General features: G+C 46.7%; 1 protein-coding gene across 3 annotated transcripts; it reads left to right on the top strand.

Annotated features, from left to right (window-relative positions):
- Positions 1 to 344: 344 nt before the first annotated feature.
- SPATS1 (spermatogenesis associated serine rich 1) lies at positions 345 to 25298 on the top strand. Of its 3 annotated transcripts, none has more exons than XM_079970108.1 (7): positions 345 to 501; positions 9547 to 9679; positions 9772 to 9896; positions 13695 to 13856; positions 15694 to 15820; positions 17412 to 17474; positions 24621 to 24805. In XM_079970108.1, exons 1-7 carry the CDS (start codon positions 486 to 488, stop codon positions 24748 to 24750), a joined length of 756 nt encoding a protein of 251 aa, XP_079826234.1. In that variant the 5' UTR covers positions 345 to 485; the 3' UTR covers positions 24751 to 24805. The 3 variants fall into 3 exon arrangements, with proteins under 3 accessions (XP_079826234.1, XP_079826233.1, XP_079826232.1); XM_079970107.1 differs by having other exon boundaries at positions 372 to 406; positions 24621 to 25298; XM_079970106.1 differs by having other exon boundaries at positions 383 to 406; positions 9495 to 9679; positions 24621 to 25298.
- Positions 25299 to 25979: the final 681 nt, after the last annotated feature.

The raw sequence follows: 25979 nt of genomic DNA, 5'->3' as shown, positions 1-25979 counted from the left end.
AACCTCTCTGCCCTTAGACACGTTTCCCCATTTCAGCTTCTGGGCTTGGAGGCACCGGGAGGGCCACGGATTTGTTCGCTGCACAAAAGCAGGTCAGAGCAGCCAACGCAGTGACTCCTCAGGACTGTGGTGGCCAAAGGTTTGTGTATGGATTTACCTTATGCTAAAATCCTAAGTTTGGATTTGTTTATATATTTTGATGAATGTTTTTTGTAAATTTTGCATCTAGTTACAGGATGTCTGTTTTTCAGGCTGTTTGAAAGAACATGAACCTGACCTTGTTGAATGACAACAGTCCTTGAGAGATCTAAGTAGGGAGCAGACAATCTCACTGGAATTCCCTTCTTTTGTTTGCTTCTGTTTCCTTGGCACCCAGGCGACAGCAGGATGGCGGGCGCAGATGGGGGTTTGTACTGAAACTCCCTGGTGCAAAGCCCCCTGGGCCCTTGCAGCTTAGAGTCAAATGAGTGCAGAGCATAGCAAGCATGGGGAGGGCTGCTGGTAATGCATTGTTTCTCAGTCTAAAGCTAAATTTTGAATCAGAATGATTTTGTTGCCTGCCATTAGGACTTGGGAGGAGCCATAACTCAGCAGCAGAGCTCATGCTTTGTATAGAAAGTCCCAGGTTTGAACCCAGCATTGCCAGGAAAGGCTGGGAATTACTCCTGCCTGAAACTCTGGAGGGCCGTGGCAGCCAGTGCAGACAGCCCTGGTCTGACTCAGCCTAAGGCAGCTTCCTGTGTTCCTGTGCCTTCCTGTGGCTTAATGTTTAATTGCTGCACTGCTGCATTTAACAAGTGAATTAAAGTGAGAAATGCTCTGACTTGGTATGAGATATATTCCTATGTGCTTGTGCCATCCGCAGGGAAGGGATTCACTGCCTTGTAGCTGTTCATTTTGTGATCATGTTATCAAAAACTCAAACTCTGTTGGCTGTGATTCGCATTTCATTACAACCTGGCTAATAAGTTAGGGATGCAGGTGGTGCTGTGGTTTAAATCGCTGAGCCCCTTGGGCTTGCTGATCAGGTGGTCAGCGATTTGAATCCCTGCGACGGGGTCGGCTCCTGTTGTTCTGTCCCAGCTCCTGCCAACCTAGCAGTTTGAAAGTGCGCCAGTGCAAGTAGATAAAAAGGTATCACTGCAGTGGGAAGATAAATGGTGTTTCTGTCTTGGTGCCCTGTTGTGGCAGAAGCGGTTTAGTCATGCTGGCCACAAGACCCGGAAAGTTGTCTGTGGACAAACGCCGGCTCCCTTGGCCTGAAGCAAGATGAGCACCGCAACCCCATAGTCACCTTTGACTGGACTTAACTGTCCAAGGGTCCTTTAACTTTACCTACCTTTTTTTACACCTTATGTTGCCAGGCGAAAATGTTCCTCTTTAACCAGGCCTTTGACAGATTGTTGTCCAATGCCCTTTTAAAATGTGTTTATGGGAGGGGGGTGTTGGCTTTTGTGTGTATGTGTGCTTGTGCTTTTTATTATTGTCAGAGCTGCCTCTAGGTCCCAGCTCACAGAGGACCAACGCTAGGCTGTAGTAATGTACAAAAGTCTTTATTGAAGTTCAGTTTCCATTTCAAAGCCACAGCGTGCAGCCCTACGTCTTAAACCCTAGATCGGCGAAGTCCCGTCTGAGTCTCCTCCCCTATGACACCAGTTTAAGATCCTAGCCCTGCTCCACCTTTTACGCTGCTCTCTCCTCCTCTGGGTCCTCCTGCCCGCTGGGGCATTGCCCTTTCTGGACTCTTCCGACGCTGAGTCGCTTAGCTCCTCCCCCTCCCTCCGGTGGGCTTTAGGACCCGGTTCCCAATCCTCATTCTCTGCTGTCCCACACTCCTGTACATTTGAACTTGCCTCTCGCGCCAACCCAGTGACCTTTCTCCTAACCGTTACACTACTTCGGTCACTGCTTCCCTCTTCCGTGACACTGGCTGGATCTGACCTCTCCTCCGTTGTCCGACTTTCTGATGGAGGCGTGGTCAGCCCTGCCTTATCTTCTCTCCCTGGTGGGGAATGCACTGGCCCCGATCCTTGGGACTCTTCCCCCCCACTCTGCTCTGGTGGGGAAGCTGGTCCTGATTTCCAGCTACTGCTCTGGGAGTCCCTGCTGCCCCCTTGCTCCTGGGGCGTTCCCCTTGGGAACCCCCTACCCCTGGCCACTGGCGCCCCCTTCTGTGAATCTTCCGATTCGCTGGAGAGGCTCATGGAATCCCTCGGTCCACTGTCCTCTTCTCCTACGCTCCCCTCGGATTCTTCCCCTTCGCTCTCCATCTCCTCTCTTCCCTGTGCCTCTGCTCCTGAGCCCCTGACATCCATCCCCCCCTCGAAGCCCCCCTTCCCCCTCCCCCTCTTCTGGCGTGGCTTCTGGGTGCTCCAGTGTTGTGGGGGTGAGTGCAGGATACAGTTCTTCCCCCGCGGTGTGCCTCCAGCCGGTTAGATCCGGCCAGTCCTTAACGGGCTCGTCGACGTCGATCTCCCCAGCTTCCATCTCTCTGCCGGTGTGTTCGAACCCCGGATCCTCCCCCAACACGTCCATGACTCCGTCTCCCCCTGTCGCCGGGGTGACGCTGCGTGCGCAGGCCCGCTCGGCAGTTCTCTGCGCCGCCACCCCTCAGGTTGATCTTCCCACCAATAAGAGCCGCCTGTGCCAAACCCTGAGAGGGACCCCTCTGGGGAGCTAGTCTCCGGCGCCGTGTCCTCATCTGAAGAGAAACCCCGGAACGTGCTGGCTGAAAGTGTGGGTGTGAAAAGATATTCGTCGAAATAATCCTCTGGCATGGGCCTGTGTGGGAAGAGTGCGTGGAACTCGTCTTTGAGGTAGTGCTCCTCCACCGCATAGTACGGTACCCAGCTGTTGGCGCTGGCCGGGGTACCTTCCCTTGCGAGGAGATATTCAACCCCCTCTTCCCCCCATCTTGAGTCCAAAATCTCCGTGACCTCGTTGAGCGGCTCCGCCCTCGGCGACCCCCCTGTCGTGGGTGCGTCTCTAAGCGGGCTAGGAGCTGTCCCTGGCGCCTGAAACCTGTGAGGTGCCTTGTAGGGCGTGAGCACCGATCTATGAAAGACCGGGTGCATTCTGGATCCCTCCGGTAGTGTCAACTGGAAGGCCACTGGGTTGATCTGTGCCTCGACTAGGTAAGGGCCTAGCTGCTTGTGTCCGAGCTTCCTCTTAGCTAATGATCTGGCCGGCACTGCCTGGGCTGCTAACCAGACCCAGTCCCCTACCCGTATGTCCTCCCCAACTCTCCTGTGTCTGTCTGCCTGCATCTTGTACACGTGTTTTGCTAGCTCTAACTGCCTTCGGAGCTGTTCATGGACCTCCTGTAACTCCTCTGCCAATGCCTCTGCTCCCTGCGGCTCCCCCTCCCCCTCTTTCTCTAAGCCCGGGAAGGTCCTGGGATGTCGCCCATTGTTGGCGAAAAACGGTGTCACCCCCGTGGACACGTGTTTCGTGTTGTTGTAGGCAAACTCGGCCAGCGGTAGGTAGTCCACCCAGGTCGAGGGCTGCTGGTTCGCGTAGCATCTCAGGTACTGCTGCATGATGGCGTTGACCCTCTCCGCTTGTCCGTTGGTCTGCGGGTGTCTTGCCGACGCTAGGTTGACCTTGACGTTCAGGATTCCCATCAGCTTCTGCCAGAAACTCGAGATGACCTGGCGCCCCCGGTCGGACAGGATAGACCGTGGCAGGCCGTGCACCTTGAACACGTGGTCTATGAACAGCTTGGCTGTCTGTTCCGCTGTGGCCACCTTCGCGCAAGGAATGAAGTGCGCCATCTTGGTGAACATGTCGACTACCACGAGTACTGCTGTTTTGCCCCTCGAGCTGGGCAGATCAGTGACAAAGTCCAAGGCCACCCTCTCCCACGGTTCGGACGGGGTCTGTAGCGGTTCCAACAGTCCCGCCGGCGGTCTGTGTACTGGCTTGGCCCTTTGGCATGTGTCGCACCTCGTGACGTAATCCGCGACTTCTCCCCACATCTTGGGCCACCAAAAGTCTCTGGCTACTAATTCCACCGTCTTGTCCTTGCCGAAATGTCCGGCGCTGGGTGCGTCGTGTAGCTGTTGCAGTACTCTCGCGTGGAGTTCATCTCCCGGCACGTAGATGGCCCCTTTGCGGAGGAGCAGTCCGTCGCGTATCTGGAACTCGTCGTCCTTCGCTCCGCCGCTGCGCACCTCCTCCATCTTGGATCGTGCAAAGGAATCCGTTCGAAGCTCGTGCCGTATTGCTTCCAGGTCCACGGTGGCCGAAGCGCATGCCCACGCCTTAGGTGCAAAAATGTGTTTGGCCGCTACCGGTGCTGCTTCCTCCAGATACTGCGGCTTCCTGGATAGCACATCAGCCATGATATTGTTGTCTCCTGGGATATATTCTATCCTGAAGTCGAAATCTGCAAAGAACTCCGCCCAGCGGATGTGTCTCTGATTCAGGAACCGCGCCGTGCGCCAGTATTCTAGGTTCTTATGGTCCGTGCGAACCTGCACTGTGTGTTTGGCTCCGATGAGGAAGTGCCGCCACGCCTTGAAGGCTGCATGAATGGCCAGCAACTCTCTGTCCCAGATGGTGTAGTTCTGCTCCGACTTGCTGAGTTTCCTGGAGTAGAAAGCACACGGCCTCCAATCCCCTTGCGGGTCTTGCTGCAATAGGACTGCCCTCACGGCTCTGTCGGAGGCATCCGTCTCAACCCTCATGGGTTTGCTGGGGTTCACATGTAGCAGTTGTTCTTCGGAAGCGAAGAGACGCTTGAGTTTCTGAAAGGACTGCTCCGCCTGCTCCGTCCAGATGAACTTCTTCTTCTTGGAGCTGAGGGTGTCCGTGATGGCCGCCGTCTGCATAGCGAAACCCTTGATAAACTTGCGATAAAAGTTGGCAAAGCCGACAAACTTCTGGACCTCCTTCCGATTGCGCGGGCTTTTCCAGTCCAGTACCGAGCGTACCTTGGCGCTGTCCATGGCGATTCCCTTGTCGGACAGCTTGTAGCCCAGGAAATCCACCTCCGTCATGTCGAACTGGCACTTCTCCAGTTTGGCGTAAAGTCTGTGCTCCCGTAGTCTTTGCAGGACTTCCTTGACATCTCTCTCGTGAGCCTCCTGCGATTCCGAGAAGATCAGAATGTCGTCCAGGAAGCAGACGCACTTCTTGTAGAGGAGCCCCGCTAACACGTGATGCATGAAGGCTTGGAAGCAGTGGGAGCCATTTTGTAAACCGAACGGCATAACCCTATATTCATAGGTGCCCAAGGGCATAAACATGGCCGTCTTCCACTCGTCGCCCTCCCACATGCGTATAAGATTGTACGCCCCTCGTAGATCCAACTTGGTGAAGATGCGTCCTTTCCTCACCGTCGCGAGCAAGTCGTCGATCTTGGGCATCGGGAAAGCCGTGGGCTTGGTTTTCGAGTTCAAGATTCTGAAATCAACTACCAACCTCTTTTGGGGCGTGTCTTTTTTCTTCACGAAGAACACAGGACTGCCCCCCACTGCTTTGGATTCCCGGATGAATCCCCGCTTCAAGTTTTGATCTATGAACTCGCTGAGCTCTTGCAGTTCGTCTTCAGACATGGAATACAGTTTTCCAGTCGGCAGCGTCGCCCCCGGTAGTAGGTCAATCTTGCAGTCGTAGGGTCTGTGGGGAGGCAGCTTGTCCGCTTCCTTCTCGCAGAAGACCTCCAAAAACGCCTTGTACTTGTCGGGTACCGCTTGCAGCATGCCCAGTTGTAGCTGTGGGTCATCTTCTTGCCCCTCGTCTTCCTGGTTAGTCATGATGCAATGTTCTGCGCAGTAGGAGGAGCAGAAGGTCAATTTACGCCGGTACCATGCCAATGCCGGGCTGTGCCTGTCCAACCAGCTCATGCCCAATACTATGGGCGTGTCTGACAGGTGGGTGACATTGAAGCTGATGACTTCGCGGTGATTTCCAATTCGCATCACCATTGGTGGCGTTTGCTGTACCACCTGACCCCCCAGCAATTCTCTTCCATCGACTGTCACTACTTTCAGGGGCATCGTGGCAGGCAGGAGCGCTATGCTATGTTGCTTGATGAAATCCACTCCTATAAAGTCTGCATTGCTACCAGAGTCAATGGTAATAGGGACTTCCATGGTGAGCCCATTGGGAAGCTGGAGTGCTGCGGTGAGCTGGTTTGGGCGGGAGGGGGCTGTGGGCTGTAAGATTCCTGGGGACTGCTTCACTGACTCGTCTGGCTGGGCCCCAGTGGCTCTGCTTCCAGCCAGACTTCGTCGTTTCCCTGCTGTGGTTCTCTCTGCTGAGCTGCTTCTGTTACTGTTGCTGAGGCTGCAGTGTGCTTGTGGAGCCTCTGGGGGCACTCTTTTGCCATGTGCTGAGCACTGTCGCAGATGTAACACTTCCTGTTCCCTCTAGGAGGCTTCGCTTTGGCTGCTCCCGGTGTTAGGGCTCTGGTTGCTGACTGAGCCTTGGCACCACCTATCTCCATCGGCTCCGCTCCCCCTCCCAGTGGAGGCGTGGATTGAGCGCGCGCTGAGTCCCTGGGAAAGAAGGGAGGCGCTCTCGCTGGCGTGCGTCCCCAATGCCCTTCGTCTTTGCTCCAAGGACGTTCTTCCAGACGCACCCCAATCGTCAGCGCTCTCTGGACAACTTCTTGAGTGCTCTGGGGTCTCTCCCCCCTTGCGATTTCGTCTTTCACAGCCCCGTTCAACCCCTCCCAGAACAGGTCCCTGACGGCCGCTGAATCTTTTTCCCATCCCAGCGCATTGACCAATGCAAAAAAGCGGGAGTGATATTGCCTCACAGTGGCTCTGCCTTGTTTCAATCCATGTATCTCTTTTCTGGCTACATCTACATCTATCGCTGATAAAAAACAAGCATCCATTGCCTTAATGAAGGCATTCGCGTTTTGGAGGGCTGGATCATTATCTCTCCACAGATTGCGCAACCACGCTTTAGCTTCTCCATGGAGATGAGTTAGTATGAAGCCTACTTTCTCCTGCTCATCTCTAAAGTCCTTCTCCAGTAACTTTAGCGCAAAAACCACGTCTGCTCTGAAGTTAGGATAGTGCTGCAGACTCCCATCAAAATGAGACACAAGGCTGCCTCCTCTCTTTCCCAGCCCAATTCCCTCTGGTCTGGCTCCCTGTAGCCCCTGTTTAGTCAACATTTCCAACCTGGCTTGCAGATCCTTGCAGACAGCAGCTGCGTCCTCTTCTCTCTTCCTGGACGCTAGTATTTCTGCGTTAAGTTGTGTCACTGCGTTTTGCAGGGCTGCCATTTGTTCTTCGGTAGTCATCTTGTGCTGCTTTCGTGAGCTCGCGAAGTACCAATCTTCGCCCCTCGCTACGTCCACTCACGTTGCGAGGTTTTAAAGAGACGGGACTTACTGTCAGAGCTGCCTCTAGGTCCCAGCTCACAGAGGACCAACGCTAGGCTGTAGTAATGTACAAAAGTCTTTATTGAAGTTCAGTTTCCATTTCAAAGCCACAGCGTGCAGCCCTACGTCTTAAACCCTAGATCGGCGAAGTCCCGTCTGAGTCTCCTCCCCTATGACACCAGTTTAAGATCCTAGCCCTGCTCCACCTTTTACGCTGCTCTCTCCTCCTCTGGGTCCTCCTGCCCGCTGGGGCATTGCCCTTTCTGGACTCTTCCGACGCTGAGTCGCTTAGCTCCTCCCCCTCCCTCCGGCGGGCTTTAGGACCCGGTTCCCAATCCTCATTCTCTGCTGTCCCGCACTGCCTTATCTTCTCTCCCTGGTGGGGAATGCACTGGCCCCGATCCTTGGGACTCTTCCCCCCCCCTCTGCTCTGGTGGGGAAGCTGGTCCTGATTTCCAGCTACTGCTCTGGGAGTCCCTGCTGCCCCCTTGCTCCTGGGGCGTTCCCCTTGGGAACCCCCTACCCCTGGCCACTGGCGCCCCCTTCTGTGAATCTTCCAATTCGCTGGAGAGGCTCATGGAATCCCTCGGTCCACTGTCCTCTTCTCCTACGCTCCCCTCGGATTCTTCCCCTTCGCTCTCCATCTCCTCTCTTCCCTGTGCCTCTGCTCCTGAGCCCCTGACAATTATGTATTTTGTGTTTTTATGTTGTTAACTGTCCCGAGATCTATGAATGAAGGGCAGTATACAAATTTAATAAATAAATAAATAGCAAGGAAAAGAGGCTAGCTAAAGCTGGAAAACAGGTATTTGGGCAGAATCTGGAGTTATCCAAACCCCAAGCTGTCTGAAGGCAATCCAGTTTAGGGAAGGTTTTTTAAAATGTTTTATTATGTTTTTATATATGTTGGAAGCTGCCCAGAGTCGCTGGAGCAACCCAGTAAGATGTATGGGGTATAATTAGTAAAATTATGATTATGGAAAGAGACATCCCTATTTTCATCGCAGAAATGTTGGAGGGTATGTCACATAGGGCAAAGAAAATTTGCTCGATGCTAAGGGACACAAGTCTCTTGTGCAATTAAAAGAAAGCGGAGCGTGTCATGAACCAATCAAAACAAATTCCAGAGGTACCTCATGCAGAGGCACAGAGGGGGAGGGCTTCACCTGAGGCCTTTTTGGTAGCAGTTACCAGACTCTGGAGGCCAGGCCAGCTCCTTCCTCACGGTCCTTCCACCTGCAGGGGAAGACAGTATCATTCTAGCAGGCTTTGGGGAACCAACTGATTTGAAGGAAAGGGCTTTGAATTGTGCTGTGCAGTTGTTACTCTCTGTATTTTATTGTTTGTTTTGATATCATTTTAATTTTATTATAGTTTAATTACTTTTAAACTACTATATTGTATATGTTTTTAGCTGCCAGTAAGTAAGTAAGTGGGACGCGGGTGGCACTGTGGGTTAAATCACAGAGCCTAGGACCTGCTGATCAGAAGGTCGGCGGTTGGTTCAAATCCCCGTGACGGGGTGAGCTCCCGTTGCTCGGTCCCAGCTCCTGCCAACCTAGCAGTTTGAAAGCATGTCAAAGTGCAAGTAGATAAATAGGTACTGCTCTGGCGGGAAGGTAAATGGCGTTTCCGTGTGCTGCTCTGGTTCGCCAGAAGCGGCTTAGTCATTCTGGCCACATGACCCAGAAGCTGTACGACGGCACCCTCGGTCAGTAAAGCGAGATGAGCGCCGCAACCCCAGAGTCGGCCCTGGACTGGTCAGGGGTCCCTTTACCTTTACCTTTACCTTTACCTTTACCTTTACCTTTACCTTTACCTTTACCTTTACCTTTACCTTTACCTTAAGTAAGTAAGTAAATCCCATCTAGATTCCTTGAGGCTGATTTTATTATGTTAGCCCACAAAGTCATGTCCATCTGGATATGTGTAAACAGGTGTAAATAATTAGCCATTAGTAGCTGCCTCCATGTAAAGGGAAACATGTAGCCTTTTAATGTGAAGTACAACTCTGGTTCTGCAATTGGTCAAGGCAGGGCTAAAGAGTTGTAGTCTTGTATGTTTCCACAAAAGGGTGTTTTCTTCCTGCAAGTATAATACCAGGATCCTGCAAAGTCAGAAGTGTTTTTTTGTTTATTTGCCATGTGTCTAGGCATCTTCAGCTGACTTCAGAGGAAGTTTATTTATTGCTGCTTGCCTTCCAGAACTAAGCAACACAACAAGTAAACCCACTGAGCCCCAGAAACAAGACACAATATTAACATCCCTGCAGCACGATGGCAGGCAAGGAAATCCAGATGCATCCTGTAAGCCCTCCCAAGAAGCAGATCCCTCTGGGTAGGTTCCAGATGCATAAAGATCCAGCCAGTATTGGTTTATTCTGACAACTAATAAGTAAGTGATCCTTCCTTCCATTTTGTTTTTGTCAGGCATGATCCTTCTCAAAATTCCTCTTCTGGCTCTCCTAAGCATTCCAGTGAACCTCCACCTAAAGCAAATCTGGTAAAAGAAAGCGACCGATTTGCGGAGGTCCAACTGCAGAAGAAGTCTTCTCGTGAGTAACGCTGAAGAAATAGTGCCATGAAATGCTGGCAGTTTGCATGGAGGTTTCTGCCAAGGTCTCCAGACATAAAGCCACCCCAATGTGCACAAAGGTCCAAGCAGCTCACACGCAAATGCCTCCCCGATGGCACTGCGACACCCCTCTTCACTGCTGCTCCACTGAGGCATTGCAGGGCCCCTGACTGCAGTCCGAGCAGGCTGGAATGGCAAATACATTTGTCACCGGCTTCCTCCAGCACCTTGTGGAAGCCAAAACACAGGAGGCGACATGACCGTTGGGGGCAGCATTACAGTGGTGGCCTGTGTGGGAAATTGCTGGTGATTCAGGGTCCTTGATTCCACGTCTCCCCCTCTCAGAGAATTAATTCCTAGTCTACATCTTATTTGTTTCAGGAAATGTATACACTGCTTGATTGTAAGATACCTCAAAGTGTTTCTTTGTTCAGACAATAAAATCAAGAAAAAATCACAACCATACTTAGAGCCAAATCCAAATAACTTTCTTGTACTAGCCACTGGCCATGACAAATTGGATTTGGGCTTAAAGCAGGGGTCCGCAACCTTGTTCAGCCGTGGGCCGGTCCACCACCCCTCAGACCATGTGATGGGCCAGACTCTATTTTGAAAATAAATGAATGAATGAATTCCTATGTCCCACAAATAACCCAGAGATGCATTTTAAATAAAATCACACATTCTACTCATGTAAAAACACGCTGATTCCCGGACCGTCCATGGGCCGGATTGAGAAGGCGATTGGGCCGCATCCGGCCCCCGGGCCTTAGGTTGCCTACCCCTGGCTTAATAATAATAATAATAATTTATTATTTATACCCCGCCCATCTGGCTGGGCCTCCTCAGCCACTCTGGGCGGCTTCCAAAAGAGTATTAAAATACTATGATACGTCAAACATTAAAAGCATCCCTAAACAGGGATGCCTTCAGATGTCTTCTAAAAATCTGGTAGTTGTTCTTCTCTTTGACATCTGGTGGGAGGGCATTCCACAGGGAGGGCGCCACTACCGAGAAGGCCCTCTGCCTGGTTCCCTGTAACTTGGCTTCTCGCAGTGAGGGAACCGCCCAGAAGGCCCTCGGTGCTGGACCTCAGTGTCCGGGTAGAACGATGGGGGTGGAGACGCTCCTTCAGGTATACATTAACACAAGTTAATGTTATGTATTGAAGTTGAAAGCTACCTCAACTTTCTAAACATCTGGGTCAGCTTGTCTAAAGAATGATGTTTTTAGCAGGAGCCAAAACGAGTAACTGTACAGCAAACTCCCTCAACAGGCAGGGAGTTCCAGAGTGCAGCTGCTGCCATATGAAATGACTGAGTTCTTACAAATGCAGAACAGGTGTGTGTCATCTGGCACCTGTTTTAGTGCCAATTCTGCCAATCAAAGTGGCACATGTAGAGTGAGGGGATCTCAAAGCTACACTGGACCCAAGTTGTTAAGGACTTTACCTTGAATTTGGCCCAGTAGCAAATCAGCAGCCAGGGCAGCTCTGTGAGCACAGGTGACATACGCAGACAAGGCCTCACTCCTATCAGCAATTGTGTTTCTGGATCAGGTGCAAGGGCAGCCCAACATGCAGCGCATTGCAGTAATCCAGTCTTGAAATAACCAATGCATGAAGTACTGTTGTAAGACTTTCCGGGTCCAGGAATGGCCACAGCTGCCCAACCAGTTGCAGCTGATAAAAGGCTCTTCTAGCCAATGAAGCTGCCTGAGTCTTCAGGGACAGAAATGGTGCCAGAAGCACCCCCAAACTGCAAGCCTGCCCAGGGCAGGCAACTGACCAGTTTCTCAGACATGGGAGCTACTCAACCATTGTGTCTCTGTCTTGCCAGGATTCAAGCTCAGCTGGTTTTTCCTCATCTATTTCACCCCTGTGTCCAGAGAGTGCATGATCTCTCCTGATTCATGTGTAGGTCATCAGCAAACTGATGGCACCTTGCCCCCAAACTGCTGATGAAGCTCCCAGCAGCTTCATAAAGGTATGAAATAGCTGAGAGGCCCTCTCCCAATGCCCCTCTCTGGACTTGGTCCTATAAGACCGTGGCCCCAATTCCCATGCCCTGGAGCAAGTCCAGGAGGAAACCATGGTCTTAGTATGGTTTGCCCACCTTCCTGAAAATTATATACAGGTGGTACCTAACACCATATTAATTGGCAAAGATGTCTAAATCAGCATCAGATGTCTGTTGGAAGCATAAAGAAGGTTTATTTTCCCACATGTGGTGGACATGTAAAGTGGCTAAAGACATTTGGGAGCAGATCTATAATGAGATAAAAAAGATACTTAAACTAACTGTCCCAAAAAGACCAGAGGCCTTTTTATTAGGGATAACTGGAACAGATGTTGCTCCAAAACAGGTGAATCTATTTCTTTATGCAATAACAGAAGCGCAAATATTGTAAGCTCAAAAATGACGTGAAGAGGTGCTACCTACTAGAAAAGAATGGCAGCTGAAATTGACAGAATATGTAGAACTGGCAAGTTTGGCTTGTTAAATTGGAGATCAAAAAGAGACAGACTTTAAGGATGACTGATAAATATTTGTGGATTATTTAAAAGCTCATTCAATCAATTTTATTGTTTATAGCCAAAGGCCTTTACAATAGATGACAAAGGAAACTTTCATCTGAAATCGTACAACGCAACCTGTAAGAATTTACAACATAAAAATAAATTCACAAATTTGGCCACATGGTGCGTCTCCATCTCCGTCGTTTTACCCAGACACTGAGGTCCAGAGCCGAGGGCCTTCTGGCAGTTCCCTCACTGCGAGAAGCCAAGTTACAGGGAACCAGGCAGAGGGCCTTCTCGGTAGTGGCACCCACCCTGTGGAATGCCCTCCCACCAAATGTCAAAGAGAACAACAACTACCAAACTTTTAGAAGACATCTGAAGGCAGCCCTGTTTAGGGAATCTATTAATGTTTGATGCATTACTGTATTTTAATATTTTGTTGGAAGCCACCCAGAGTGGCTGGGGAAGCCCAGCCAGATGGGCGGGGTATAAATAAATTATTATTATTATTATTATTATTATTATTATTATTATTATTATTAATGTTTATCTGCTAGGAGTTCAACGGGCACTTCCTGTGTGGATCAACCTGGAAGCCAATTAAGAATCAGAAATATAAATTTCCCTCTAGGCATTGTGTACAGGGGGCAAATCAGCAGAAGAGTATGTGATGTCATCTACCTCATGGCAACCATGTATACATTTGCAATAGATTACTGAAAAACTCCATGGAAACCTGATAAAACGCAAGTAGGATTTGAGAAAAGACAGCAGTGCAAAGTACAGCCGTACCTTGGTTCTCGAACAGAATACGTTCTGGGAGTCCGTTCGACTCCTGGAACCGTTCAAAAACCAAGGCGCAGCTTCTGATTGGCTGCAGGAGCATCTTGCAGCCAATCGGAAGCCACAGAAGCCACGCTGGATATTCGGCTTCCAAAAATCGTTCGAAAAACCAGAACACTCACTTCCGGGTTTTGACTGTTTGGGAGCCAATTTGTTCGGGAGCTAAGGCGTTTGAGATCCAAGGTATGGTGGAGGGATTTTTTAGGAAGAAGTGAAGACTTAGAATAATTATAATACGCAACAGGAGTTGGAATTTTGGGGGAACCATGGAGGGATGGAGGGGAAGTCCTAGGCTGAATGACTAAATGTTGAATTTGAAATGTTGTTGAAATATTCTTTATTTTTCAAATTACTATAAATAGATAAAAAGAAAAGAAAGCTCAGCCATTCTTACAATTTCTCTCTCTTCTTTAGGAGATAATGAGAATTCAGACACAGAATGGACATTTTATCCAAGTTCCTTTGGTCACACTTATCACACGGGGAAAAAGTGTTTCTTTGAGGGTGTACACCTCAGAAACAAAACCACAACATCTGAAAGGACAGTGGAAATGTGCTTTGGAAAGAAGAAATATGGTAACACCATAGAAACCTCTTTTAATTCTTTATCTTAATATCTTAAAGTTTTGGGCTACCAAAACTATGAGGTTCAGTTCTCATGTTTTCATACACATTTTCCAAGGTGGAATCAGCCACATGTGAGTTTTGCCTCCTTTTTATTTTTCAATGTATAGGTCACTCAACTTTTTTCAGGCCAAAAACTGCACTGAGGTCAAATCTCTGTGAGCTACAGCTGAAAGTGGGGATGTCAAAGTGTGTGTGCCCTAAATTTGCCATTTTAAAAAAGGAGGAATGAGAGGAGGGGTGTCACAAAACATTTTGGCATCACCAAATTGCATCAGGACCCACAAGAGTGGTCTGTAAATATAGATAGATAATTTAAAACATTTCAAACGGTACCACTTTGGGACTCCTTGGGAAGCTACAAAGCTGACTGGCATTACAGTGTGCGTGTGCGTGGGGTGGGTGCCATGATATATACACACACACACATATGTATATAACCTCTGGAATCACAGTATCGCAATGGGAGACGTGGGAACAATGAGCTTTTTTTTAAAGCATTTTTTTAAAAAAATAGTTTAAAACTTTTTAGTAATTTTTAAATGGGGTTGGAAGTGAACACCCACCCACATCCATTTGACAGCATATTGTCACCGCTGTGGATCCACCGGAGCACTCAACACTTGTTAGAATAAAGCCATCTTCAAGGGCCACAACATCTCTTAGGGGACTGGGTGACACCTTCAAGTCCTTGGTTAGTCACCCCTGGTATAGATGATTATCATTTCCCCCCATATCTATAGCCTTGCCCCCTGCCTCCAAGGCTCTGAAAATCTGTTGCTCTTTTAACATTGCTTTTTGTTTATTCATGTTATTTTAAATTTATACTCCGTGAAAATTGGGGTATAGATATATTAATGAAATACAGCAGATGCTTTGGCTTGAATATTTTTGTGATCAAGAAGGTGGGCCTGAAATGTTTACTGAAAGGTTTCCGAAAACCTGCCACTTTTTGTCTAGTTCCGTGTTATTCCTTGCCCTGATTGGTTGCAGATCCAATGCCACCAAGGTATCAGAGGTCACTAAGAGATCACACAGGAGCAACTGCCTTGCCCCCCCCCGACCCTCTCATAAAGAAGGACATCATGTATCATGGGTCAGAATTGCAGCATTTCAAGAGTGTGACTATGGACTCATCTACACAGCTGCAAATAAAACATTTTAAATGTGTTGTAAAGTGCAATATACAAATGTGACACTAGATAGCGACAGTGACCTATGCCAAATTCAATGTATTTTTCAAAACTTTTTTTAAAAAAAACATTTTCACAGCATTTTTATATGTGTGTAGATTTCACCATAATCCGGTACTGCAGATGCTTCTATTTAAAATTTAAGAAAGTGGTTTTAGGTTTATAGTGGCATTTGTTGTTTAGTCGTCTTAGTCATGCTCGACGCTACGTGACCCTATGAACCAGAGCATGCCTTGGAAACTCACTTTCTTCTCAAAGCGGCACCTTTTTATGTCCATGGAGTTTTCTTGGCAAAATACTGGAGTGGTTTGCCAGTTCCTTCTCCAGGTGGATCACATTTAGTCTAAACTCTCGGCTCTGACCTGTCCATCTTGGGTGGTCCTGCACGGCATGGCTCAGAGCTTCTTGGGGTTATTCAAGCCCCTTCGCCACAACAAGGCAGGGATCCATGAAGGGGTTATAGTGGCATACATAGCTTTAAATTAATGTTATCTATGTGCATGACTCAAATAGATCTTTTTCTACGGTTCAAATGGTAGAAACTAAACTTTTGTCCCCAGTATCCTATCTAGGTGTGTTTTTGTTTGTCATCACAGTGACTGAAGATGCCTCCAGAAATGGTATTCCGTTGGTGACACTGGGAGACCACCCTTATGCCTATCCAGAACAAAGCAAAGACTTCCACAAACTGGGACCAACCCTGCCTCCAGTGAACTTTGGGAGGCAAGTTCCACACTCAGCCCTGTGATGGCTGATGATAACAGTGATCATCACATTCCACATTTAAAGTGACACAATTAAGCAATAAATCTCTCTAAACAATATACAGTCGTACCTTGGTTCTCAAACGCCTTGTGACTCAAATATTTCGGCTCCAGAAGTGAGTGTTCCAGTTTGCTAACGTTCTTTGGAAGCCGAACATCCAACGCAGCTTCCGACTGAGTGCAGGAAACTCCTGCAGCTAATCAGCAGCTGAGCTTTGGTTTTTGAACGTTTTTAAAAGTCAAACGGACTTCCGGAATGGATTCCATTCGACAACCAAGGTATGACCGTACACACATTAATAAAAAGTGAATCATATACAAAACTACAAATGCAATAAGATACAGCACCTGAGTCCAACATGACTAAAATATTGATCTCAATAAAATGACATAATTCTAAGACTCCTAATTGTTCCTTGGCTGCTGAATCCCTTCCTGTCCTGCACATGGTGACGCACAGTGTCAGGTGTGCATTTGTAACCCAAATTGGGACCCATGCCAGCTGTAACTATGGCTGCAGGATGGAGGTTCCCCACCTTGATCTAGACTTTCTTCAAGTCTCTCCCCTTTGTTACTACTGCTTCACCATCCTTTTTGTTTAGACAAATATCTGTATCTTCCACCTTGGAAAACACAGTGCTTGTTTTTCATGCCAACCTTTTATACTCGGCCTATGCCTCTAAGTGGGCCTCAACTACAGAGCAGGCAAGAGGTCACTGGAGTGCAACCCCACCACATTTCATACTTTATGACCTACATCCCTATTAAGGCCCAAGCTATTGTTTTGAATCCTTTATTTTAGACCCTGTTCAGCATAGCAAAGGTTTCATTTAAAAAATGCATAGCTTAATGTTAGATGCTAATACACAAGTCTTTCATAAACTTAAGGTTACAGTGGGAAGAGGATCTTGGAGAGGAAATTACAGCTTGATAATGGAATAAAATATTGCCAGACTGGTCCTGTAAATCTTTGTCTTCCCAAAGGAGACACACAGATCTGTCTTTACATTGTTTAACACAGATTTTCTGCCATCAGCATGACAGTTGTCTTTTGGGCATTAACTTGTGCCTTTTGTGCCACTGTTGGCCATCAAAACCCTTTAAGAAGCTAGAGATTTTGCGATAATGACGTTTGATGTGGCTGCTAGGATTTATGCTATTGTTTTGCTATTTTCAAGAGAGATTTCTAAAAAACAAGCTGCAGTCTTTCTAAGTACATATATTGTGAGAAATATTTGATGTCTATGGTGACCTGTATGTGACTTTCTGGAACCAAAGCAAAAAGCCATAGATTTATATAGAGAAATTTCCAAACTTGTAGAAGCTCAGAGGCAATTTTTACAAGTGAACTCATTTTATTGTCAAGAAAAAACAAATCCATATATCTTCTATAGTCTTGAACAAGAAATGTGGGTTCTATTATTGAAAGAACTTGCACCTCATAGCAACAGCATTAGGATTTTGCACATGTAATGCCAAACCAAATCAAATCAAAATCAATGATGTGTCTGTTCCCTAAGTCCAAATGGCTTTTGTTTTCTTTTTAATAGTTCCAAGTATATAAAGCAGTCAGATACGTTTATTCCTCTCCAGCACCTGCCAGGAGTTCCTTGGTATGTATCTAGTATTTCATTTAATACTCTGCCATTGTATGCTTTTATTGTTTTATGCTTTAAGACAAACAAAGTAATCCTACCCTTGGAGAATAGGGAAGGAAATGCCAATTTCAGTTATCTCTGCTTCTCATTTTTCATTCAGCGCTTTATGTTAATTTATCCCAATAAACACAGTTTCATATGCAGTTTCAACTAATATACACATTTTCACAAGTAATTTCTCCTAATATAATGCATGGGTTGGTTGGAGAATTGCAAAATTTGGGTAAGTACAAAATTTGCATAATGACTGAGTTTTGGTTATCATTGGAAAGTGTGAATTCAGTAGATTCACCTTTAAATGCAAACTTTAGCCTCCGCCCCTAGCTAGAGAGCAGCAAGGGAAATTGATATGCCACTGTCCTGGTTCAGACGTTTATATGTAGAACTAAGTCACAGAGCATCCAGGTTATGCTTTCAGGGGCTTTTGGTGAAGCACTTAAGAGTCACTTGCAACTCTAGTAAATAGATCTAGTAAATAGCATCTAGATCAAGGGAAGTAATAGTGCCACTGTATTCTGCTCTGGTCAGACCTCACCTGGAGTACTGTGTTCAGTTCTGGGCACCACAGTTCAAGAAGGACACTGACAAACTGGAACGTGTCCAGAGGAGGGCAACCAAAATGGTCAAAGGCCTGGGAACGATGCCTTATGAGGAACGACTAAGGGAGCCGGGCGTGTTTAGCCTGGAGAAGAGGAGGTTAAGGGGTGATATCAATCCCTTTATCAGGAGAAACTGGCAACTCTCCCAGGCACCCGTCTTGATTCCCTGTTGACCTCCCTGGCTGCATTCCCCAGCAGGCGCAGGCAAGGTCTCGATCGGCGATTCTTCTCAAACGTGAGAAGAACACACCCCTCTTTCCTGCCCCCCCCGGGCAGGGGAAAAACATAGACAGAAACGTATTTACATGCCTTTATTTCTGTCTTTGCAGCGTTACAAAAAACATGACTGCTCTCTTCAAGCTCCAGCAGTGAAGAGACAAACACTTCCTGGATAGGAACAAATGGAAGAGCTCATATTACACTCTGAGCTAATTCCGGTGCTTCGCACTGTGAAATGACTGCCCTCTGATTCCCACGGGCAGTCCCATCATGTTTACTTTTCAAGCTAGCACTTTGCAGCTGCATTGCATCCATATCGTAACATACTCCCCCATATGAATCAATGTGTGCTGCGGACATAGCTTGATCCAGAGAAGAAAACAAACAGTTGTTATACATATAACACTCCCCTGTTGTTTCAGTTCCGCCTTTGGAACTACCCGCCACTGGTTTCCCCAGTGTACCTCTCTGGTTGTTTAACTTCCAAGGAACGAGCGCATCTGCATTACCTTGGCTAGGGAATGTAGTGTTACACTTAGCAACTCCCTGTCGTGTCTTTGTCTCTGACTTTGACACAGCTTCAACCTGTCTTGAGTTGTCAACAATAGTAACACATACAACAGCTGAGTTAGCAAACTCTTTTGAATACCTCTTGGGTGGTACACCCTTTGTAACTCTCTCGGACCTGCGTACGAGGTGCTGATCCTCTCTGCTCACTGGTTCAGTCTCAGGACTCTTTGGAGAACCAGTTCCAATAGTAAGCAGTGGTTCATCCTCCACCTGTGAAGGTCTAGCTATTGTGTGAGATTTCCTCTCAATGACTGTGTCAACTGAGCTCTTTGAGCTATCACTGTCACTCTCAATACCACTGTAATCAGTAAAATCATCATCATCATCATCTGAATTGTCCTCAGTGGGAAATGTGTGAACAATTACTCTCTCCTGTTCAGGAGCACTCTCTAGAAATTTTGTGAGAATCACCTGACCAGATTCAGACAAAATTACTCTGTAGAGACCCTTTTCATAACCCACAAAAATGCCTCTGGCATTCTTTACTCCACCTGGAGCTTCAGTCAAGACATGAGACCCAAAAACCTTAAAATGGGCAACAGAAGGTTTTCTGTGAAATAGCTTTTCAAAAGGAGAACATCCTAAACCTTTTGAAACCTTTCTCAACCACGAGTAACAAAAACACAATAGCGATTCCGCCCAATACTCATGTGGCAAATGTGAACTCAGCAATTGCGCCTTCTTCCCATTTTGCAATTCTTTGTTCACTTGCATACAGACACTTTTGTTCCATGCAACTCTCCCAGGCACCCGTCTTGATTCCCTGTTGACCTCCCTGGCTGCATTCCCCAGCAGGCGCAGGCAAGGTCTCGATCGGCGATTCTTCTCAAACGTGAGAAGAACACACCCCTCTTTCCTGCCCCCCCCCGGGCAGGGGAAAAACATAGACAGAAACGTATTTACATGCCTTTATTTCTGTCTTTGCAGCGTTACAAAAAACATGACTGCTCTCTTCAAGCTCCAGCAGTGAAGAGACAAACACTTCCTGGATAGGAACAAATGGAAGAGCTCATATTACACTCTGAGCTAATTCCGGTGCTTCGCACTGTGAAATGACTGCCCTCTGATTCCCACGGGCAGTCCCATCATGTTTACTTTTCAAGCTAGCACTTTGCAGCTGCATTGCATCCATATCGTAACAGTGATATGATAGCCATGTTCAAATATATAAAAGGATGTCACATAGAGGAGGGAGAAAGGTTGTTTTCTGCTGCTCCAGAGAAGCGGACACGGAGCAATGGTTCCAAACTACAAGAAAGAAGATTCCACCTAAACATTAGGAAGAACTTCCTGACAGTAAGAGCTGTTTGACAGTGGAATTTGCTGCCAAGGAGTGTGGTGGAGTCTCCATCTTTGGAGGTCTTTAAGCAGAGGCTTGACAACCATATGTCAGGAGTGCTCTGATGGTGTTTCCTGCTTGGCAGGGGGTTGGACTCGATGGCCCTTGTGGTCTCTTCCAACTCTATGATTCTATGATTCTAAATTTTTAAAGAGCTTATTTTAAGCATGACATGAAGAGGTCAAGCCAGCTGTTAATCTTGCAACGAAAAACTAAGAAAGTAACTATTTACTTTTTGTGTACTGTATGTGATTCAGTTGGTGATTTATTTATATCTTGAAGTCCAACTAACAAAGGAAATTAGCAAAAGTATTAAAAGCAAGTATTCAGTATCCTAAAACCAAAAACTAGTGTATTAAAACCTAGTATTCAACAGCCACATAGAAGGACCAGCAATTGCAGTCCCAGTTGCAGTACCTCCCTGCTCTCATTCCAAGGCAAAGTCTGAGAGTACAGACTCAGGCAGACAACGATCTGGAATTCAAATGGCCACAACTTTATTGATTACATGTGTTGGTGGAACTTAGGCTCTGGCATGGGGTATCTTTCAGCAAACGGGGTGGGGGTGGTGGCAGCAGTTGGAGATGGGTGTCCCAGAGTGATTTTGGGTGGTGTGTGGCCCCTCATCTGATACACCAGCCATGCAATGAGCTCAGTACCACTTTGCTTCACAACGCCTCAGGCAAGATGCCAGGACCCTCTAGGATTCTTCATGCAAGATGAAGGCCTTTCTTGTAGGAAATGATGCATGATGAATTAATGTGTCTGCTTTGCCACAGAAAAAAACAACAATAGGAAGCCACACTTGGTAGAGGCACTCTGCGGGATTGTTGTAAAATACTTGTGTTAATCACATACACCTGACAAACTAACAAAACTAACTTTTTGTTAGGTTATTTTGTTTCATGTGAAATGGCCCTAGGAAATACTTTTCCAATCCTGAAACAGCTGGAATACAATAGAATAGAATAGAATAGAATAGAATAGAATAGAATAGAATAGAATAGAATAGAATCTTGGAGTTATGAGGTTTTATAAATTTTAGAGTGTAAAAGAGATGAGGGTATATTTCATGGTTCTACTTCCTTCATTTTAGTTTCCAATTCTTTTAGTTTCCATTGTGCAAGCTAGAAAACTGTAGCTTTACCTCCCTCCTGTGGTGGCTAAAGCCCTTTGCAGCTTATAGCGAGAATATAAAAGGGAGAGCACCCACAAAGAATTCAGGCTTGTATAAAGAGGCTTTTAAAATATATAATCCTTCTTTGCCTAAAACTCCCTTTGATTGACTTGAATATACAATGGATTTCTCCTTTGATTGACAAATCATGTTGGAGATAAGCACAAAAATGTTAGTGTAAGGTCATTTGCATTTTTGAAACCTTTAACTCTGCTGTGCTGCACAAATGCCTCTTGCACAGGCCTCATGAAATCCTCTCTACATTCACTTAGGGTTATATGGATGTGCCTCAAGTGGTTCCAAAATTCATTCCCACTTCCATCTGGTATTTTCCAGTCTGCTGCAGTTTTATTTTTTACAAGTCTGTCTTCTGTTTTTTTGTCTGATATATTGAGTTTTTTAAAAAGGTATACCATAAACTACAATACATGCATATTGCTCAGTCATCAAGGTAAAGGTAAAGGTAAAGGTACCCCTGCCCGTACGGGCCAGTCTTGACAGACTCTGGGGTTGTGCGCCCATCTCACTTAAGAGGCCAGGGGCCAGCGCTGTCCGGAGACACTTCCGGGTCACGTGGCCAGCGTGACATCGCTGCTCTGGCGAGCCAGAGCCGCACACGGAAACGCCGTTTACCTTCCCGCTGGTAAGCGGTCCCTATTTATCTACTTGCACCCGGAGGTGCTTTCGAACTGCTAGGTTGGCAGGCGCTGGGACCGAGCAGCGGGAGCGCACCCCGCCGCAGGGATTCGAACCGCCGACCTTTCGATCGGCAAGTCCTAGGCGCTGAGGCTTTAACCCACAGCGCCACCTGCGTCCCATCAGTCATCAAGAGATACTTGCAAATCAATCAGTTTTCCTGTGTGCTCCCTTGCAAAGAGGTAGCCCTGATAGTCTTTTGCAGCAAAAACAACAGTTCCCCAGTCCTTTGAGGTCTGATTGCTCAGCCTGGGGTGCTTTGGGAGGAAGTGTGGGATGTAAATGGATAATAATAATAATAATAATAATAATAATAATAATAATGACCACCACCCTCCTCTTCCTTCTCCTCTTCCTATGCTCTCCCTCTGAAAAGACCTTCTCCATACTAACTAAGGCACCCAAAAGCAGAATCCTAACTTGCTCAGAAGCAAATCCTGCTGAATTCAAGATGAGTCTGGTTAAGTCATCAGTTCAGACACTAAAATATACCATGGACTTGGATACTCATTTCGCAGATTTAGTAAATGTGGAACTCTGAGGTAGAATAGATGCTGAATAAGTGGCAAGGGTTGTATTTTCACCAGGAGAGACCAATAGGGCCGAGAGCTTCTAGAGGAGTTACTGTGTCTTAGGATGTTGTGGCTCTCAAAGGGTCTGCCACTTCTTGGTCTGCCACTCTTTATGGGAGTTACTTGGTATACTAATGATAGTAAATCATTATATGATAGTAATGATAGTAAACAGTAAATTGCAGATTAACTACAGTTTCTGTGAACATCCAGGTTTCGTGCATAGCAACTACATGACCTGCAGAAATTCTCTTTGTATTACTTTGCACTTGCCTCTGCCATTTGTGAAGCAGCAACTTCAGGCTTGTTCTGACTCACAACACTGCATCCTTCCTTCATTTTCCTGAATTCCTGTATTCTTGTTTCTATAAGCTTTTGTTCTACTGTTTCACTAGCTTTGTGTTGTATTTTTGACTTTTGACCTTTTACTTTGTATCTTTGCTCAGTCTCTTTATGATATCATCGTGCATTGTGGCCAAAGTCATTTTGAAGGAACTGAACAGTTCTTCCTCAGCCTCATTAGGGAATGGCTGTAACTCAGAAGGAGCCAAGGTTTTCTCTTTCTGCAGTCTGACTGCTAATGGATCTATTGCCATACTGGATTCCAAGAAAACTGGTGGAACACTAGGACCTAGAGCAGGCTTCTTTTGGGGCATCTGACCAAGTTTAATAGCTCCTAGTGATTCTGTTACCATCTCAGCCGAGGGATTGGATCTGCAAATATCAGGTTACTCCCTTTGCTCAGGCTTTGTCGGGATTGAGCACTGCTGACTTTCCAGCTGAGAGGAACTGATGATGTAAACATGAAGCAGTGAAGGTTGATCAGTTGTACTGGCAACATTGCCTTTTTTATCAGGGTGGGAGGACTGCAAATATTCCAGTCATTCTGCTTCTGCTCCCACATAATCCAAATCTGTGGGTAAATCTAATGATGGATAGAAGTTATTTTCAAGCAACATTTGCCACTCTTTGGCATTGACCTTCTCTTTCTTTAGTCCTCCTCGCTTTTCACTTATGGAGAATTGGTCAGTTCTGGGCTATCTCCATAGAGTCAGGGCAGCAGCTTCTTTAGAAGATCCACATGGTCTGACATCATTTTTCCAGGTGGAAAAAAATTAAGTACCTTCCTTGTTTGGTGGAATACTCTGGGCTCTTGCTCCCCTTGCAGAGATCTGAAGCTTCGAACCGCATGCAAAAAGCAACAGGTCTGTAGCTCTTGCTCTTCAGGTTGCACCAAAGGCCCCTGCCTTTGACATGAGGGAAGGGAGGGGACAAACAGCCTCAAGGAGCTTAGGCAGCAGTCCCAAGTGAAAAACATGTCTAAAGTAGAACCAAAGATGACATTTCTGTAATACTGCTATCCCGAGTAGACAAAGCACAAATTTCTGAGCTTGTAATGCCTGTCTGCTTTTTGAGGTGAGTTTTATGAGTTTTATGTGCATTTCGGGACGCGGGTGGTGCTGTGGGTTAAACCACAGAGCCTAGGACTTGCCAATCAGAAGGTCGGTGGTTCGAATCCCCGCGACGGGGTGAGCTCCCGTTGTTTGGTCCCTGCTCCTGCCAACCTAGCAGTTCGAAAGCACATCAAAGTGCAAGTAGATAAATAGGCAGCACTTCGGCGGGAAGGTAAACGGCATTTGTGTCTACTCTGGTTCTCCAGAAGCGGCTTAGTCATGCTGGCCACATGACCCGGAAGCTGTACGCCGGCTCCCTCGGCCAGTAAAGTGAGATGAGCGCCGCAACCCCAGAGTCATCCACGACTGTACTTAATGGTCAGGGGTCCCTTTACCTTTATCTTTACATGTGTATTTACATGCCAAGGAGCATGACCTTTGGGTGCACAGCTTTGAATTTACTCTGTTGTGACAGTGAAACTCTACGATTAATTGGTGTGTTTTTTATCTCCCCCATCATGGCCTCCCGCTCTAGCATTCCTTTCCACATAAAGGAGAAGCAGCAAGAATTAGAAAGGGAAAAAATGGAAGTGAAACGCCTGGACATTTGGAAGCCCGCTCCATCTCTGCTGCAGTCTTTGTTTACAACTGGACTGACGAAATGATTGACTTTTCTGGTTGCATGTCATAAGGTCCCTGGGAATATACCTGCTAACAATTTATTGTCCTAGAATAATTGTCATTATTTTAGAAGGTGCTTATGTCCAGGTACAGGTTTCTTTAAAAATGAAATCAGACGTTAGCCGTTTTAGTATAAATCACGTTACTTTCTTGAAACTATTAGTCTGCATTCACAAATGAAAATAATACATTTTACACTTGCTCAGTGGTACTTTCATCTAGTCAAAGTTAATATGTTCTAAGGCTGAACCTAGACTTTAAATTAGATGCCAGGAGTTTAGATGCCAACAGTTTGCATAGCAGATTTGCATACAACTCTTGTATGGAAAGTGGACATGGAACAGAGACTTTAGAGTTGGAAGGAAATCATTCTCTTCTGATAATTTCAGCCAAGGATTTTCAGCCACTTGTGATGTGATATCCTGGTCATTCTAGGTAGTGGTTGCTGGGCTGAGAAGCTGCAGAGATCCAAGCACCATGAGACTTTTTTTAAAAAAATAAACCTTCAATAAATGCATACAATTAAAAATCAGAGCCTTAGTCATTTCATACAGTTATTAAGGAAAGTAATTGACAACTCCATCCAACACCCACCCTTCCCAGAATACCTGAGAGGTGGTCCCTGCTGCGTTGAAAGAGCCAGTGATGCAGCAGCTGGCTCTGGACCCGTTTGGACCGAAGCAGCTATTGAACAGCTAGAAATACCCACTTTGGGGGAAACTGGTGGAGAGGGCTGTGGTAGGACAGCTACAAACATTATTGGAGGCAGAGGCGCCAACGGGAGGGAGATTGGGGCTGACATTGTCAACGTCACATCAGGAATACGGCAGTGGGCGGCTCCTCCTCCTGCTGCTGCCCCCCTGCTTCCGGGGCCTGCTTCCCCCCTCTGTCCCCTTCGCAGCAGCAGCAGGAGAAGGAGCCAGCAACTGAGGCCACACTGCCACAGCATTCCTAGGATTTCCACAACTTTCCACAGATAGTTTAAAAAATAAAAAAGTAATTTATATTTAGTATATAATCACAAAGCTAAGCTAGTAGGTAAATAATAATAATAATAATAATAATAATAATAATAATAATAATAATAATAATTTTATTTATATCCCACCCTCCCCAGCTGAAGCCGGGCTCAGGGCGGCTAACAACAATCAAAATAATCCAACATTCTAAAAACATTTCATTATAAAAATTAATTAAAATCAAATTGATGGCA

This window comes from Podarcis cretensis (genome assembly GCF_951804945.1).
Source record: "Podarcis cretensis genome assembly, chromosome: 3".
Classification (NCBI taxonomy): domain Eukaryota; kingdom Metazoa; phylum Chordata; class Lepidosauria; order Squamata; family Lacertidae; genus Podarcis; species Podarcis cretensis.
Note: the sequence above shows the minus strand (reverse complement) of the source record. Positions and strands in the feature narration are given on the sequence as shown.